The 19,587-nt window shown below is 43.0% G+C and overlaps 1 protein-coding gene across 1 annotated transcript in view; it reads right to left on the reverse strand.

Moving 5' to 3' along the window:
- Positions 1-376: 376 nt before the first annotated feature.
- LOC144785041 (extracellular calcium-sensing receptor-like) overlaps positions 377-19,587 on the reverse strand; it is a 105,359-nt gene continuing 86,148 nt past the window's right edge. The window contains exon 5 of the mRNA XM_078664161.1: positions 377-1,406. Within this exon, the coding sequence (XP_078520287.1) occupies positions 475-1,406 (932 nt within the window). The 3' untranslated portion in view covers positions 377-474. The remainder of the gene's footprint in view (positions 1,407-19,587) is intronic.

Here is a 19,587-nt window from a genome sequence, read left to right on the forward strand (position 1 = left end):
CATAGCAAAATCCTGCTTGATTCCATTTAATGAGTGCCAGATTATCCACCCATTCTTGCAGGTGTTGAGGCGGTAATTTGTTGGGTCACCTTTTCACCCTCTTCAAAAAACAAAAACTATAAAACAGGAAATAATATAATTTGATACATTGGAAAGGGTACTTATGATAAACAATGGATAAAAACTGGAAAGACGTCTGGTGAATTGCTAAAATGAGATGTAGGCATCCCAAATATAGAGGTAGGCAGTCCCAGATATTATAAGTCAGCAAAGGATATGAACAGCAAATCAACGCACAATATCTCAATTATAATCCTAGTTAAATTTATTTTATGAAAATCACCTGAGGCCTTGTGAGAAAAAGATGGCCCACTTTATTAACCAATGAAGAAGGTGAAAAATGACAGCTTGCAAACTGAGGATTTTTTAAGTAATCGGTATGAAGCATAACTACTAACACATCCTCCTCTACATTCAAACAATTTGTGTTTTAGTTCTACTAGGCTGTGCTGACTTTCTGACTACAAGATTCTTTGTAGCTATCTCTGGTTTTAAAAAGATGATATAAATCTTTGGAGCAAATATGCAGTAGAGAAGACCAGAACCAGAAGACAAGATAGCAAAAATCTCAGTTGCTACCAGGTATTTTCCTTTTGTGCTGAGATAGGCTGGAATAAAAGAGAGCCAGACACTCAAAAACACCAGCATGCTGAAGGTGATAAACTTGGCTTCATTGAAGGTGTCGGGCAAATTCCGTGCTAAAAACACAATCCCAAAACTCACACATGCCAAAAAACCCATAAAGGCCAACATGCAGTAGAACATTTGTATTGAACCCTCGTTGCATTCAGCTTCAATCTTCCAACTGTTAAAACTGTTGTTAAGTTCTGGGAAAGAGGGCCATGTCCACTGCCAGATAACTCCAAGGCTCAGCTCTATGAAGGTGGCAGTAAGTACAATAGAGAAATAAGTCCTGGTGCCAATCCATCTCTTCAAGTTGCTATTGGGCTTGGTGGCCCTGAAGGCAATGACCACTGTGATTGTTTTAGCCATCACACAGGAAACAGAAGTTGAGAAGGATATACCAAACATCACCTGGCGGAGCATGCAGGTCAATCTGCTGGGCAGACCGATGAAAACCAAGGAACAGAGGAAGCACAGCATGAGTGACACAAGGAGAATATAACTGAGATTAAGGTTGTTGGCTCGCACCACTGGAGTGTACTGATATCTTATGAATATACACAAGATAACAGTAGCATTGAGGAAGAGAAAGACTGAGATAACAGCCAAGATTAACCCCAGGGGCTCCTTGTAAGACAAAAAGTCAATCTTCTTTGGAATGCATCTGTCTTTTTCATTGCTTGACCAGTGGTCATCTGGGCACATCACACACTCCAAGGAATCTGAGAATAATAGCAGATGGAATATATTAAAATAACTCAATGATATGTTAGATTCCACTATTGAACAAGTACAGACATTTATCCATGACATTTTACTGTAATGACATTTAGAAGGACTGGTTTTGGGTTTAATGAAATGTTATATATTTAGTAAATAATCCCATTTATCATTATTCCAGGGTGAAAGTAACCCTGTGGATCTGGTATTTTTGCATAAACCCTCTGTTGTGCACAGCATGATTAAGTAAAACAGAGACTTACTCAAAAAGTTATGGTATTGAATGGTCAATGAGGGAATTACATTTACTTATATGAATATCAGTGAAATATATTCTATGGAGGAATTCAATTTGAATAAGGCACTTTGCTATTTCACTTAGTATTATGTTGCTGATTTGCAGGATTAGGCCCATTTACCTCACTAAGTAGATGAGCTGGGCCCTGCTACCGATAAGATTAAACTTACCTTATACAACCAACTTAATATGCAGTATATTCCTGTAATGTATTAATGCATTTATTTAATGCCCAGATATCCATCATTACCCTCAAGTAATCTCGTCCGAAATAATCAAAAGCAAAACATCAAGGTATGTGAGAAACCAGAGAGGACAATAAAAATCTGCTCTTGGAACGTTCATGGTTTTAAAGACATGATTCGAGATCAAGAGACAATAGCCTTTCTGAGTAAATTCGAAATAATACTCCTTCAGGAAACATGGAACCAAATTCCGAAACAAATCATGGGATATGAGGAACACCACGTATTGGCGGAGAAAATCGTAAAGTACGGGCACCCAAGGGGAGGATTATCCATCTTTATAACAAATGATCTAAAATGGAAAACAGAATCACTCGACCCAGGGGTGAATTGGATACAAGTCATCAAACTAGAGAACAAAGCATGTAAAGACAGAGTAGGTTGGAAGTTATTGATCATAGATATATACATTCATCCAGAAAAGGCTACAAAAATAAAAAAAATATTAACGTTACTAAATCTGATAAAAACTTTACAAAAAGCCCACCAATTCCATGGTATGCTCATCTCAGGCGACTTTAATCGCAATTTAACTAGAGCCATGGGAGACAAAAGCAATATCCCAAAAATATGGAATGAGTTGGAATTATTAGGATTAATGATCCTAAATGGAAATATGAAGGGAGATCAACCTGCAAGAATCACCTTCTCGAGTGGAGAGAAAAATTCTATATTAGATTTCACATTAATTAGTAAAGATCTAATAAAGATGGTCAATTATTTTGAAATAATAACCCGAACTGAAAGTGATCACTTCCTACAAGAGATTATATTAAGCATAAACACCGAAGACAAAATGAAGACAGCGTCATTAGCTTTTATTCCGGAAATATACAACCTGAAGAAACTCAAATTGAGAGGCCCCATAATTAACGAGATAATGGATTGGGTGTTCGAACATGTAAAAAACACGGAGGTTTTTGGAAACCAATCACTAGAAAGAAGATGGGAGAACTTACACAAGCTTGTGCTAGGAAAATTTCCGGTAAAATCATCAGCAAAATATGGACAAGATTCTAACAAAGACTCATGGTACACTGCTAAGTTAAGAGATCAAAAAAGGGAAATCGCGAAAAAACTAAGAATAAAGGCTGTAGACAACAGGTTGGTAATTGAAGCAGAAAACAATGAACTACCGAAAATGAGAAAAGAATATAAAGAGGAATGCAGAAAAGCGAAAAGACTGTACACGGAGAAAATTTGGGAAGATCTACTACGGACGAGCAAACTACCAAGTAGCAGCGAATTCTGGAGTATAATACATAAATTATCAAAAGGAACGGGCGGACAGCAAAACATCGGAATTAGTGAAACCACATGGCTACATTACATTGAAAGCCTGTATAACACACACAGGCATCAACCCCACAAAGAAATAAATAAATACAAAATAAAAGGAACAGATCAGAGTGACGCAGTAACCGGACACGGAAAAGATGATCAGTATGAAGATCCTTTCAATGGTGAATTAGAAGACCTAACCTTGCTGACAAAAGTAAAACAAACAACCGCCATGATAAAAAAACTGAAAGTGGAAGGAGCCGCAGGCCCTAATGGGCTCCCAAATGCTTTATTTAAATACGACCCCGATTTCTGGGCAAAGTACCTCACACCATTATTCAATCAACTATTCACGGAAAAAAAGATACCCGAGTCCTGGCAGGGCAATATCTTCCACCCAATATACAAAAACTGGTGTAGATTGGAACCTGGGAACTACAGGTTAATAGCCCTTATTGATGTTGAGGCAAAGCTCTTCGCATCTTGTATACTGATTCATCTTCGGGATTGGATAAATAAAAACAAAATAGTACCAAAATTCCAAACGGGTTTCAGGGAAGGCATGGGTTGCACAACAAATCTCTCAGCACTGGCGCTGCTAATCGAAGGAGCAGAAAAAAAGAAGACTGGACTACTAGCGTGTTATATAGATTTGAAATCCGCCTTCGACTGAGTTCCAAGAGACCGTCTGTGGAAAAAACTAGAAACATGGGGTCACCCTCAGAAATTAATTGACATTATAATAGCTTTATACAGCGGAACGTGGGCAAAAGTAAAGCTTGGCGATGGGAGACGAATATCCGCAGAATTAAAAATAAGAAACGGCCTAAAACAGGGCTGTGTGCTCTCTCCAAGCCTCTTCAATGTATACCTCGCAGATTTAGAAATCACCTGCGGAATGTGATCGGACACCCACCAAAATTGCCCAACGAATGCATCCAGTTCTTACAATATGCTGATGACATCGTGGTTTTAAGTCAAACCCCGATAGGCCTCCAAAGAGTCATAACTAAATTAACGGAGTACTTTGACTTCGAAGGACTGGAATTAAACATCAAAAAAACGAAAATGGTTAGATTGGCAGGTTCAAGCCGATGATCATTTAAATGGTACACAAAGAACAAACATATCGAGGAGACAACATCATATAAATACTTAGGGGTTACACTAAGCAAAAATATGTCCATATTGCATCAAAAAAGAGACATCGTTGTTAAAGCTCAATCACTTAGTTTCGCTTATAGAACACTCCAAAAGAAACTTCAATGCCCGTCATATGACCATCTTCTAAAAGTAAAGACAGCCCAAGTATTACCAACTCTGTCCTATGGGCTAGAAATATGGCATGGGAAAGAAACCGATACTTTAAATAAACTCCAGACAAAAATATATAAATCAGTGTTTAATCTTTATAAAGGATCAGCTCCAGCACAAATACAATTGGAATTTGGCCTGAAAAACCAAACATAGCAAAGGAAAGCAGTCTTAGCGAAATGGTGCTGGAAGCTTAGATCAGCAAAATCAGGAACACTAAATAACCTATGTTGGCTGGAAATTAAGAAACAATACGATCAACATGAACCAAACTCTTGGGGTGATGATTTGCGTATAGCCTTAGAAACCCTTAAAATAGAGGAAATCTGGAACAGCCAACTGGAAGAAGCGTCTTTTAAAAAAATGTGTAAATTGAATGCAAAGGCTCTATCCCTGGTAGAAGACAAAATGATCTTGGCCAAACGTCGACACGCATGGACCGTATTATGTTCATACAAAAGATTAAAACCGCAACCTTACCTTGTGGCACACTTCCGGCTATTTTAAAAAACGAAATTCATGGCTTTTAGACTGGGCGACCACTTCTCTAAAGATTTGATACCATTGTGGAAAAACACACAACAAAAAACAAGATGTAGGCTATGTGGGTACCACACGGAAACCTTATGCCATCTAATGTGTACATGCGAGTCAATAAAAGATGAAAGAAGAACTTTGCTGAAATCAGTTCTAAATGCCCTTCAGATCTGCACTTGCAGGCAGCCTGTTACCAGCTGGATGGGTGCGGGCTCGAACATTTTGATATGCCGCGGGGTAAAATTCATGATGAAAGTAGAGACCCTTCTTTCAAAGGTCGAATTTGCTTAAGACCGGGGACAGGAAAACAATGTCTTACATTTTTAGAACTAAAAATATTTTAAGAAAATGATTTTATCTTTTTTACTATTTGTAATTTGTATATGTACACTTTATGGTTGTGATAAACCAAATAAAGTTAATTTTGACTGACTGACCATCATTACCCTCAATAGCAGTTTTTTTCAGTAGAGTGGGAGATTTATCCTGAGTACATTTGTGAACTAATCAAACCTATTGATGAACACCAGTAACATATCATGCCAGGATCAGTCAATGGAAATCTAATACTCATGTCTGACAATAACAGACAGGTAAGGTAGAATGGCGAAAAGCAAGGCTGAAAGGCACTGCTAGTTCAAAACTTGAGATACAGTTGCCCCTCACACACAGCATGATGGTAGTAGAACAGTCGAATTTCCATATAGCCCAAGGAGAGGATCATGATTCCATAGTGTTATGTTATGTTATGTAATGTTAATTTTATTTATATAGCGCATGGCTACCCCAGCAACGGGGCGTCCCAGCGCTTATGGACATGCCAGAAGGTACAGCAGCGCAGCCAGTGAGAGTAAGTTAAATGGAAGAGAACAACCAGGTTTTAATCTGTTTCCGGAAAAGCATATGGTTAGTGGTGGCCCGGGCCCTTAGGGGAATCGAGTTCCATAGCTTCGGGCCAGGTACCTGAAGGAGCGGCCACCGGCTCTACTCCACCGGATCTTAATTGTACCGGCAAGAGATAGATCTGCCGAGCGGAGGGCACGTGTGGGGGCATAAAGGGCACAAAGTCCCTGCAGAATTTGGGGACCAGAGCCATACAAAATTCTATGGGTTATACATAGAGTTTTGAATTGTATGCGTTGTTTGATTGGCAGCCAATGGAGGCGTCGAAGAATCGGGGAGGTGTGACAGGTTTTAGGTAGTGTAAACAGAATGCGAGCGGCAGCGTTCTGAGCTCTTTGTAGCCTATTTATCACTGTCAGGTTAGAGCCCAGCTACAGTAGTCTAGGTGGGATAAGACTAGAGCCTGGACTATAACCTGGCGAGTGGGGGGCTCAAAGAAGCCGAGAAGAGGTTTGAGGTAGTGTAGGCGACCATAGCAGGTGCCTGCCACTCTTTTGGCCTGAGTCTCTAGAGCAAGTGAATTATCCAACATCACACCTACATTTTTAACTACCTTCTTAGGAATGGGTGGAGGTCCTAGTGTGGGGGGCCACCAATGTTTGTCCCATCTCTGAGTTTTTTTGCCTATTAAAAGTACCTCTGTTTTGGAGGAGTTTAACTGAAGACAGTTCTGAGACAGCCAGTTTGATATGGCCAGAATATCTTCTTGGAATTTGGTTTGGTCCACCGCAATGTTTTTAGAGAAGGTAAAAATAAGTTGTGTATCATCCGCGTACGATATTAACTTAATCTTACGGTCTCGAGCCAACATAGCCAGGGGGCGCACGTACACATTGAACAATGTGGGGCTGAGCGCAGAGCCCTGCAGAACCCCGCACTCCAAAGGGTGCCTGCTGGATGAGTACGGCGGGGCATGCACCTGGAAGGAGCGGTCAGATAGAAATGACACAAACCAATCCAGGGCACTCTCTCTGACTCCGATCTCCCACAGTCGCTCAAGCAAGATCCTGTGGGACACCCGTGTCAAAGGCCGCGCTCAAGTCCAGCAGAATCAGAAACGAGGTCTCGCCCTGGTCCTGCACCTCCCTTAGATGTTCCGTGACGGCCAGTAGGGCAGACTCCGTGCTGTGTTTGGCACGGAATCCGTTTTGGGACTCGTCCAAAATTCCATTGGATTCCAGGTAGGTGGTCAAAATGGAATTCACATGGGCTTCCGCCACCTTGGCAAGGTACGGAAGTAAGGAGATAGGTCTGAAGCTATCCGGCCTAGCGGGGTCCAGCGTTGTTTTTTTTAAAAGAGGGACTACCTTAGCATGTTTCCAAGATTTAGGGATGGCTGCTAACTGGAGTGAGTTGTTGATCAGCGTCTGCCCCTCCCGTAGAATAGAATCCTGGAAAGTTCTGAACAGATCAGGTTTTACGGGATCTTCTGGGGAGCCGGACTTTACCTTTAAGGCCAGGGATTCCATCTCAGTCTGTTCAATGGATGGCAGGGTTTGAAGTAAATATGGAAGGGCAACTGGACCTACGGTGGAACTCGGGATCGTATTGTGTCCATCCGGGTGTAGAGAGTTGTAAATCCCTTTGACTTTGTCCAGGAAGAAACATGATAGCTCTTCGCACTGTGCATCAGATACTATCAAATTACCTGTTCCCTCCGGAGCCTTGGTCAAGTCCTTCACCAAGGCAAAAATAGTTTTGGAGCGGTTAGAACTGGAGTTAATCAGGTCCATGTAATACTTTGCTTTGGTCGATTTAAGGAGTTTATGATATGCTTTAGTGGCAGATCTAAAATTGATTTTGGCCAGGTGATCGTATGATCGCCTCCAGATGCTCTCCAGTAGCTTGCATTGCTTTTTTTTGATTGCAAGTGCCTCAGAGTACCACGGATGGGACTGCACACGCTTGGGCCTCAACCGTTTCATAGGGATGAAATGATCAAGTGACTTATTTATCCATTCTCTGTAAGCTGTGTCGGCCTCCTCCATATTACTAGGCCAGACTGGACAAGATGTTTTCAGTCTGGTTTCAAACAGGACATTATCCAGTTTATTCCAGGGGCGTCTCCACAGCAAGGAGGGAAGCTTTTCCCTGCGGCCAACTGGGATCTTAATCGAGATGAGGATCGGGAAATGATCGGTCCAACTGAGGGGACTAGGAGTAGTGATTGTAACTTCCTGGATGTTTGTGAACACCGGATCTAAAAGATGACCTGCCTGATGCGATGGCCCATTGACTAGCTGGTTGAGCTGACAAGCCTCCAGGTCTCCCAGAAACTTTAGTATAGTGGGTGAATCACGACGCTCAAGATGGAGATTGAGGTCCCCCAACACAGTAAAGTTTGCTGATTGTAGAGCTAGCGCCGAGACGGTCGATACCAGTGAGTTCTTGAAGGCGCTCGCTGACCCTGGGGGGCGATATATCAGAAGCCCCGTAAGGGTAAAAGTGTCGGAGACCCCCACCTTAAATATCGCACTTTCACAGTTAGCTATGCTTGTGAGGTTGAGGGTACAGGTATAGTTGTTTTTAAAAATTACCACTAAGCCACCCCCCCTTCCTATGGGTCTGTTCTGGGCACGTATAAGGTAGCCTGGGGAGAGAGCCAGGGTTGAGACAGCTGGAGTGTCATCGGTTAGCCAAGTTTCTGTCAGAAATAAGAGGTCGGGGGAATGATCTGTGAGAAGCTCATGGACATCTTCGTGGTGTTTCACTAGGGACCTACAGTTTAGGCTCAGTAGACTTCGTTTTGTGAAGTTATTTGCCACTGGGGCTGCAGATAATGTCGTCGGATGGACCTCTGAGACCATGAAGCCACAGTGGTCACATTGTGTACACAGGGAGCCAGGGTGCCACATATGTGGTATGCAGTTTGCATGACTCCTGATAGCGATCAGCTCCTCACGTGCATAAGGGGCCATTCGGGTGCCTAGCGACCGGGGGTCCAGGTGCGTGGCGACAGACGGGCGCAGACGGGCTCGCCTTTGTCGAGCCTTCGGCGACCCGCCGGCGGTCCGCCGCGCGCGTCCGCTGCGCGGGAGAATGATGTGCTGCCTAAGAAGGCACCGGACCCGCCTCTGATGGAAGTGAAACGCCCTCAGGGGCCGGGCCAAAGGTCAGGAACGCCCTCCACGCAAGCGGCACAAGCCGTGGTGGAACGGGGCGGCGACCGAGTGACAGACATGGTGAGTTGATTCGACATGCAGCACATATAATGCCATTGGAAATGTTTTCCTTGTTTGTACATTTACTCCCCAGGCATGGATGAGCAGCAGGCCTGTGGGAATAAATCTTACTTGAGGCTGAGACCTACAGTACATCCAGTAAAGTTTCAAACAAGGCACTATCCATGTCCACAGGTCCTGGAGAATCCCTGAGGTTCCCCAATCACTGCAATACTCGAGTGTGAGAGAGGTGGATCCTTAGCATTCTACATGCACGTTTTTTTCAAGTTCCATGTCATCATCATAATGGTAGAGCAGTTACCAAGATAATGTCTGTCGATGGCTGCCACAATGTTGAACATTGTTAGATTGAGTGGGGCAAGGGCTTGGTGGAATCTTTGGAAAAAATGGCAGAGCGAACACCTAGATCTAAATTAGTTTTTACACACAATTGTCATCCTCAGTCAATTCGAGGGCTTCATTTACATTGCCACAATAGCAGCCAATGTACATTGCCATATTAACAGCCAAAGTGCTTGTTTTCCCCACGTCTTACATTCCCATTAAAGACAGCAGAAATGTTCTTATTTATTAATTGTAAACTTTTGCATGGCTCTGAAATGCCACCCTGCAGTCACTTTAGTATGGTAGCTGCACAAGAGAATCATGGGACTTTACTCAGGGGAAGTTACATTATAGCCACGGGAGCAAGAGTTACGGGGCCCAATGTGATGGTTGAAGCATTTTACTTTGGTGTCGCAGGGCCTACTATGGGTTCTGATCAACTGGGCCAAGTACCTCTGAAGCACCTGACTCCCAATGGTAGCACAGGCCAAGCAGTACAAGGCTCCTTGGGAAGGGAGACTGGTTTAAGGTGAGCACAGACTACCAAATCAAAATATGCAAATAAGCAAGACATGATTGCCCAATTGAATACACACTACAATAAAAAACACTTCAACAAATATACACAGCCATCTTAAGGCATACCTGCTAATGTTACCCGAGGCAACTCCAGTACTAACTCCCCATCTATGGATGCATTGCTACTGAGTTCAAGACTTAGAAGTTCAATGAGGGCTTTTAGAAAAAGTTCATGTGTCCCACGCCTGCATCTGTCAGTCAGGACAATTTCCCCCAGAGTCTGACGGCCCAGTATTTTATCCGCACTCACTTGGATGGCAGTTCGGTGTCCATGGGTGTGTGTTCCAGGCCTGACGATGAGCATAGTTGGCTGTGCGGCAGATGTCTACGGCTCCCCTCTGATTTGATGGTGACACTTCTTCATCCATAGCTGGGTTTTGGTGGCCCAGGATGCTTGTTTCAGGTACAGGGAAGACCTGACTTGGCAGTTCCCATGAGGCACAGGGTCAAGACTGATTTGCATATAGCTGGGTCTGAACTGGGGTGGTAAAGTGAGCTAAAGAACGATGATGGATTCAACCCAGATCTGTGACTGGGGGCGAGTGTCTGAAAAGTTTCCGCGCTCCATCCATCATCTCCTTGTGTTTGATGGGTTTTGGTGGCTCCAAGACTGAGGTAGGAGAAAATAGGTACCAACCCCGGCAGCCACAACCTGCTGGGAATTACAACTGAATGCTGTCCTAGGGAGATGGTCCCATTCCTTGACTCTGGCCCCCTCCTGACTTGACAGCAATGATGGTGCTTAGTCTTTTCACACATATGCACGTGTGTATCCTCTAATGTACTGCACCCTCGTATGGGCAACCGTGCATCCCAGCATGCCCACGCAACATTGTGCGTCACGCCCTACATGTGGTACCAGCTCGCAGGCCCACATAGAGCCCCACATGTACATGTAACCATGTGTGCTATTTCCTGACGTACTTACCTTCTCAAAGGCACAAATGTGTCCCAATGCACAAAAGCAGCCACACCAGCTATCTTCTGATGCACTGTACCTCCTCACAGGCACATATGTACCCCAACAAGCTCACGAAACGATGTGTGCTATCTTCTGATGCACTGTATTTTCTCACAGGCATGTATCCCGTGGTGCATACGCAACCATGTGCAGTATTTTGTGATACACTGTACCTTCCCACAGCAGGGGCGGCCTTAGGCATGTGCAAGCTGTACACCTGCACAGGGCCACCAAATCCCAGGGGTCACCACATCAATATATATCCTTAATATAATAATCCTCTGAGGATGGATACATATTTGTGTGGCGGCCCCTGGCAGGGATTTGGTGGCCTCTGGCTCTATACCACTTCGAAACACCCTGACCCCCCCTCTTCACTGGCCTCCGCGCTCCTCCCTGCCCGGACCACCTCTTCCGGGGCCCCCTACCTACGCTCCCTGCCCAGGGACGCCATGAGCCTAGAGCCGCCCCAGCCCACAGTCACACATGGCTGTGGTAAACATCTATCAGCATACAAGGGACTGTTTCATACCAACCAGCCTGAACAAATCCCTTTTCAAGATATATCTGTGAGCCAGTCGGTTGGTTCATCACTTAAGATCATTTTGAGTCCATGTAATCCCTCGGACTGGCCTTTGTAAGCTTGTTGTTGAAATTCAAAGGGTTCCATACTAGATAAAGTGAGGTCACCTGAAGGCCTGATTTTACACTCTCTGCGATCTGTTGAACATGTTTAGTATACCATGGTAGGTGAGCTTTTAGAAATCAAAGTGTGTCATACCAGCTCTCTAATTAGCTTCTGAGTGTTCTAAGTGTTGTGGCTTTGAAAGAGCAGAGGATGTGATATAGAAGATGACACTGAGAATGGGCTCTATTTACTTATGCATGGGTCATGAGATCAAATTTGAATTTTTTTATGTAATCTTAGTTTTTGAGATATTTTTGAGTTCAACCCAGACATGCTGACAATTGTAATAGGAAGTATTTGGAAACATTATAGATTTATATTCTATGATGTAGGCCTTTTGAGGTTGTCAAACACTTGATAAAACTCTTCACACATGAAAAGCAATATATAATAGTGTATGTTTCAGAATACAACTATTATTTCCTCTATGTTCTTGTCACTGGAAGCATGTCAATGTGGAATAGGAGCAGAATTGAGGAGTCCTGATGCACCTTACAAGTGTAAAATACTGGAGACCTAACCCATTCCTAACCCATTCGTCAGGTTTTATGATGTCAAGAATGAATTGGTCCTTTTTAAGATTGTATCGCCTACTCCTACCAGCGTGTTTTTCATTTTGAAAAACATAAAGTGCACTAAAGTCACTCAGACATCAAGGAGTGTGAAGTGGCTTGCTTGAGTTTAGCCATTTGGTATGACATTCTGCTCTGAAATGCCTCAGAGTTGGTTCAGTTCTTTTCCTCATTCTGTAACCCAGCTTTCGATCTTGGAGAATGTGATTGTTTTCCAAATGCCCTTGCAATTCGAGATCTTTCCATAATATTACTTGGGATTGGTGAAATGTCAGTGTTGGAAGTTGGATTATTAGTAGGGGTGAGTATGCACCTATCATTAGCAATAAGGCCGCCAGTGCCATATCATGTCCAGACAAGCTCTCAAGACACTAGCCCTAGGTTTAACCCTTGGTAGCTGGCTTCAAGCAGGCAGGCTTAACTCAGCTGACAGGTATGTAAAGCATTAAAAACACCAATACATTAAATAAGTTAGGGGCATATGTATCAACCGTTTTTTAGTCGCAAACGCTGCGATTTACAAAAAAGCAGCGTTTGCGACAAAAAATTCGACAATCATTCCTATGGGCCTCCTGGCCCATTGAAACGAATGGGAAGGTATTCCTTAATTGCAATTTCGCAATTTGCTAATCGCAACTAAGGAATATTAAGAATTCGCAAAAGAATTGCGAATTTGTAAATTTATCCCATTTTGCAATTCTCATATAGCGATTCACAAAAAAATCGCTATTTGAGAATCGCAAACGGATGTTGATACATCTGCCCCTAAGACACTGCACCCAATAACAATACTACATCAATTTATACAAGTAGGAAATGTTTTTATCTTTAAAATGACACCAACATGACAAAGAACCAATATAGAGAACCAGAGATACACATTTTTAAAGATGACCCACTTTCTAGTGCTTAAAATCATATAGTGCCAACTTTGGACATCTGGTCATACTTGACCGGCACAAAGTCAAAGTTTGAGGCTGACTGCAATTGAGCCTTGGCCGGGTACACTAAGCAGGAGGCCCAGGTCAAAATTGTACTTTCGGACTTAGAAACGTTTCTGGAGGATTTTCTCTCAACGTAATGCAGTACCCTTGAGCAGGGTAGTTTCTTTGTAAGACCCAGGTCAAATCCTGGAAGACTGGAGCTCCAGAGGTTTCAGTGGGACAAACCTGAAATCCTGGACCGGTCGCTGTTGAAGTTAGCTGGCTTGACTCTTGATGTTATGCCTGTCAACTTATGGAGCTTTTTCCAAAAGTCACAGTAAATTTCTGGAATGTCTTCCTGAAGTACCTCTTGAGGGTTTAAACTGTTGTAAACACAAATCCAAATGACTAGAAGCTCTGAGATTGCGTTTGGAAGTTTGGAACTATAATTCTCACTATCCAACTGGCCAAATCCTTAAACATTTACTGAACGCACTCCAGGCTGGGGACTTCTTGAGAGAGATGGCACAAGGAGGCTTTGTTAACCTGTTGCTTTCAGGAAGTCCAGTCTTTAATCCTTTTAGAAGCAATTCCTCAGGGCTGTAGTACCAAGTATGCAACAGGAGTAGTCCTTCAGATTGCAATTCTGATTGCAACCCTTTGGGGATGCAAACCAGCGTTCAGCAGGGCAGTCCTTCTTCTTGTAATTTCAGGCAGCCAAATGGAATTGCTATGCAGCTCTTGCATATTTATTCAATGATCTCAGGAGTCAAGCAGGGGGCACCCCGGTCGAATGAGGTACCTTTTGCCACCCAAAAGCATGACAGCATCCTCCAAAGTTTGGCGTAGTCTTGCCCCACAAAGCAGTGCACTTTAAAAATCAAGATGGAGAATTCCTCTCTAGGAGAGTAAGACCTGGCTAAACCAATCTACTGGTCTTGCTCGTTTCCATTTCCACTCCCCCCAGACCTTCTGTAAATTCCATTCCTGGACCTGCCATCTGAATGGGGGTGCAGGAAGAGGGGGCAGACCTGGCAGCATTCCTTACATTCCTGCTCTCTTTGAAGCCCAGTTTGATTTACCCAGCTCCCTTTTTGACCTGTGTTCTGCAGCTGCAGAGCTCCCCCATCAGAAATCATCTGCTCTATGCAGGCCACTTATCTCCTTAGCAAAAAATCTTGGCTAATTCTGTTAAGGCTGACCATTCGTAAGGGGCTGCTAGAAGACTTGATTTTAGCTCACAGAAAAGTAAGTTTTATAACTTATTGTCAGTATTAGTTATGATAAATTTAACTGTGTCAAGTTCTCATTTATCTATATGTATAGCCCCTTCCTAGTAATATTATACTTAAATAAAATATTCCAATGTTAGCCTATGGAGCTATGAGGCATTTATAAAACAGAATGGATAAGCGTGTTGCTAAGCAAACATTGCTAACGCCATGCTTCTCCAGTCACAGGAATGCGATGCACGCCTGCGTTTTCCTTAGGGCTGAGTTCAGCTGTCTAGCCCCAATACAGGCACCCTTGCCTCATATTGCAAGGGTGTCTACTTTTGGGGAAATGATTGTTATTGTGCAGGAAGATCTCCCTTCCTGCACATTCCTGCACATGAACAATAATCCATGGCGTTTTGAAACATTCTATTTGTGCTGCTAAATGCACACCTAGGAGTTATAAAACGTATTTTTTTGATTGTTTATGTACAGAAAGGAACACCTTCCTGCATATAAACAATTAAAAGCAATTTGCTGTCTCTTTGTGTGCTGCACAAGGCAGCACACATGGAAACAGCAAAAATGAGGCAAAATACAGCATTTCTTCTTGTTTTTTCTGTTACAAACTGGCTTTCCCTGGTCTTAATTTTGGCACTGCCTCCTATTTAAGCCACCCTTGTAAATAGGGAGCAGCTTCAAAATCAATGGGTGTTGCGGTGGAACGCCCACCGGAACACCCATTGCCCTCCCCTCAACTCAAGCTAAGTACAGCATGAAAGGGTGCCTTATTTACAAGGTAGTGTTACGCCACGTTAAGTGGCTTAACATGGCCTTGTATATAAGATGAAGCCCTGATCACCAACACCACGTCACTAACGACTTTGTGTGGCAATAGGGGCTTGTAAATATGCCTCTAAGTATCTAAAGTGGGGAAAAACACAATTGGCCGTTTTTCCATCGCCAGGGCATATAAAACATATTTAAAAATATCCCTGCTTATAGATACCTAGCACCCCCACTCCTGTGGCACATAGGGGAGACCTTAGGGGTGACATATATAAAAATAAAGTAGAATACCACTTTAGAAGTACCTTTAATTTCAAAGTCAAATTTGCATGTAGTATACATTTAAAGACAGTCTGAAAAGTAGGGCTGCCTTTAAAAATGATAACAAGCAACACTCCAGTGAAGGAAATCTACTCAGCCTCTAAACCTCACTGCCCTATTATATACTAGAGACCTTTAGGTAGTTTGCATCCCCTTGACCTGTTATATACTAGGGACTTATAGGGTCTCTCATTGGCAATGTTGCTTCATTTAGTAGAAGTTCACCAATACAATTTGAGATGGATGCTCTGATTAGGTCTGTGATGTCAGAAAAGCCTCAATATGTAGATTATATGGCACATTTAAACAACACCAATACACTCTCTGCCATTGTTTTTGACACCCTCTACGGTGTTTGCTGATTGTTTTTTTAAGGGCGAGCCCCCATGACTCAGATTTTATATTTTACGATGTAGCCATTGCCATTGGCCGATATCTATCCAAAATCATGCCATCTTATGCCAGACCCTCTACCTCTTTGGCCCAGATTTCCAAGATACGCAACACAGCAACCAAAAATGGGAGAAGGAGAGTACCAGTACCATATCTGCAAAGATATGTCTCTCTCCTCCACTCTCCTTAACGCCGGTCCCAGCTGCTGTGCGCCAGACACACACCTTGGCCCCATAGTGCTAGGGTGCAGGCCTGAGTTTACAGAAGGTTTTGCACTGAAAGTTTACCCTTCCAGTACAAAATACCATACTTAGTCACACACTTTAAACCCTTCCTACTTGCATGTGTGCAGCTCATCAACCCATCCCTCTAGGTGATTACTGATTTTTCTTTTTACAGTGGGGAGCTCCCAATACTCTAGTCTAGTCCCCATCCTGCCCAGAGGTAATTTGACAACTCCACCTACAGCACTGTTTAATTAGGCACTGCAATCAGGGGTGTAGCTTAGTCAAAAGGATTGGGGGGTGAGATAATATTTCTCAACAATCACATTGGCTAGAATCCAATATATGTGAAGCAGTGCAGTAGAAGATTTTGAGGGGTACTCTTTGCCACTCCCCTCCATTGTATGTGTCAGGACTAGGGTGGTCTGCGGTCTAGGGCCCGCCCCACGTAATGTACCATGTCAAAAGCATCTGTGTGGAAAGGTGCATTGTTTTCCTTCTAGGGGGCGTTGGTGGTTCAATTGTGCAACTCTATGATGTAGAAGATGTACTGTGGTGAAATGTACTTTCTCTGTATTGAACTGTGCACATTATATGGAGTTTATCCCCCCCTGTCCGCCTAATGCGTTAGATTTGGCACCCTGAACGCGTCCGCGAGATGCGTTAGGTTTAGCAGCCTCACGCGAGATGCGTGGGATTTGGCAAGCGGCTTTAACGCGTCCGCGAGATGCGTGAGAAATGGCATGCGGTCGCTTAAAACACCGGGCGTAGTCACGTACATGTACGCGACCACGCCCAAACCCCTTTGCTCACTATTCCTGGGACTTTGAAGGTGTGGCAGCTTCCTCCTGATGCTCTGAGTTGGAATCAGAGCTTGGGAAGCATTTTTGATTCTTTTTGCAGTCAGCGAGTGGCATCCAGCAGAGGGTCCACTGGAGAAGGTGAATCCTGAAGCAAGTTTGCAGAGGAGAACTTGTTAGAGCCAGTAAGATACTTCTCTGAGGTTTGGGTCTCCTGCAGCCACGCCCTTCTTTTGTGTAGAGTAGGTCGTACTCTACAGGTAGGACCATTTTGGGTTATTTGAAAGGCTAAAATTTGGCGCAATCATTGCAAATGTGCTTTTTGAATGTTTCTTTGGGTAAATTAAAACATTCTTTGTTTCCTTTGATATAATTCACTGAGAGTTTTGACTCAATCTTCTAGAATTCTTCTTTGAATGGTTTTTGGTCGCTATTTGTAACTGGCGCATTTCATTTTGCAGAGTACAGAAAAAGGTTTTATTTTGCTTAAAGAAATACAATTCATGTGCAGTATTTGGGTTTGAAGATTATTGATGTAAAGTGAATGTTTATAAGGTAAAGAGACATTTGAGATTATCAAAGTAAAGCAGATATTTACAAGACAAAGAGACATTAGTGGCTATCACTGTAAAGAGGTTATTTACAAGGAAAGAGTCATTAAGTCTTTGGTAACCCTGAGATGCTAGTGTGTTTTCAATGCACAATTCAAGATATTGTTACATTTGATGACTTTGGAGTTTAGGCTTAATTTAAGGTCAAAAGCCTTTTTAATTTTAAGAAGCAATTTTAGTTATTAAAGTTGTTGCAGAGTTTTCGAAAGTATAGAAAAGACTTGCAGCATTAACTTTTCCTTTTCAGATCTCCCTCCCTGCTGTTCCCTTCCCAACACCCTTTTCCCCCCGCTTGATCACTTCAATATTCTGTGTATTTACTACAATCAGAATTGGAGGTATCGAGAGGTGGGCCCTTATATCAACTCGACAGATCCTGAGGAAGACCTCGTCTGACAGAATAGTGAGCCCACGAATTCTTTTCCTCCCGATCTGTCGGAGTTGACATAATGGCCACCATCGATGATTTGATGGCAGTTATTGTAAAGATGCAGGCTGATTTCAATGAAACCATGAATGCAACCACGTTATTGGCCGAAAAGGTGGAAAATATACAACTTCAGAGTACTCCACTTCCTGATGAGGTTCAGGAGACTGGTTCAAGAGCTGCTACTAACATTTCAGTCACTGTTCCACCGCAAATTCCTTTAGCTTCTCCTGAACGGTTCTTGGGGGATCCTTCGAAGGTGCAAACATTTCTAACACAAATTGAGTTACATTATTCATGTAGACCAGCCGCCTTTCCTACCCCTCAATCTAGGATTGCGTTTCTAATTTCCTATCTATCTGGAGATGCTGCTAATTGGGCGGTTCCATTAGTTAGTCAAGATAGTGCTTTATTATATAATTGGAGGCGCTTTGTTGAGGAATTTGAAAAGGTGTTTGATAGGCGAACTGTCACTCTATCTGCTGATCGAGAACTATTACAGTTAAGACAAGGAAGCAGAGACCTCATTACATATTTGTCTCATTTTAATAGACTGGTTGCCGAAACCTCTTGGCCAGAAGAAAAAAGGGCTGCTCTCTTTTACCAAGGTCTGAAAGATGAGTTAAAGGATGTCCTGGCCCAAATTGACCCACAACCAACAGTTTGTTCAGATTTTATAAATCTAACCCTACGTCTTGATCATCGACTCTCTGAAAGAAGATCAGATCAAAATTGAAGTGAAAAACCGAGTTGGAAGAATGAACCAAGATCTCGAACCCCATTTGCCCATACCGAATCAAGTTCAGAACCAATGGAAATTGGAACCCTTCGGCAACCCTTATCAAAGGAAGAAAAAGATAACAGACGAAAAAATGGTCAGTGTCTTTACTGTGGTCGAAAAGGACATTTTGTGAAAGATTGCATGATGAAACCCAAGAATAAATGTCCCAATAGCACTAAAGTAGCAGTCATTGAAAGAACTGATCAAACGTCGGAAAACTAACTTGCCCAAGATGTTTAGAAGGGGATCTCTTGGGTACCTTCGCTTACCCTTCCATAAACTCTTGTGTAACGAACTACAAAGCTCATTTTAGATTAGCAGTTCAAATCCAAATAACTTTAAAAATCTGGCAAATGGAAGTTTTAATTGGTTCTGGAACCACTGGAAATTTTGTCGATCTGGAAACTGCTCAACGACTAAGTATCATCTGTGAAAAAAAAGACACCCCATCTCGAGACCCAACGTGATCTTGCACGTCTTGAGGCACGCACTTCTGTAAGTGCCACTACAGCAGCTTTAGACTACAGGCATACTGGTCGGGGAGGAGGGAGGGAGGGGGAAGCGGGATTTGGGAGGGAGGTGGGGTATTTCTCATTGTTCTGTTTGTTCTTTACTCTTGAAAGCCTACTTTCTCGGGCTATGGGCACTGCACCTCCGCTTGGGCCTGATTTATATGCTCATTTGCTGACTCGTAGAGAAGACATGTCTGTCTGTCACGATCGCCATATATGCCTGATGTACGTATACTGCATTGTGTTGTCCATTCACTGTGTTCTTAAAAACTCAATAAAAACATTTGAAATTAAAAAAAGACAC

This window comes from Lissotriton helveticus, chromosome 10 (genome assembly GCF_964261635.1).
Source record: "Lissotriton helveticus chromosome 10, aLisHel1.1, whole genome shotgun sequence".
NCBI classification, from domain to species: domain Eukaryota; kingdom Metazoa; phylum Chordata; class Amphibia; order Caudata; family Salamandridae; genus Lissotriton; species Lissotriton helveticus.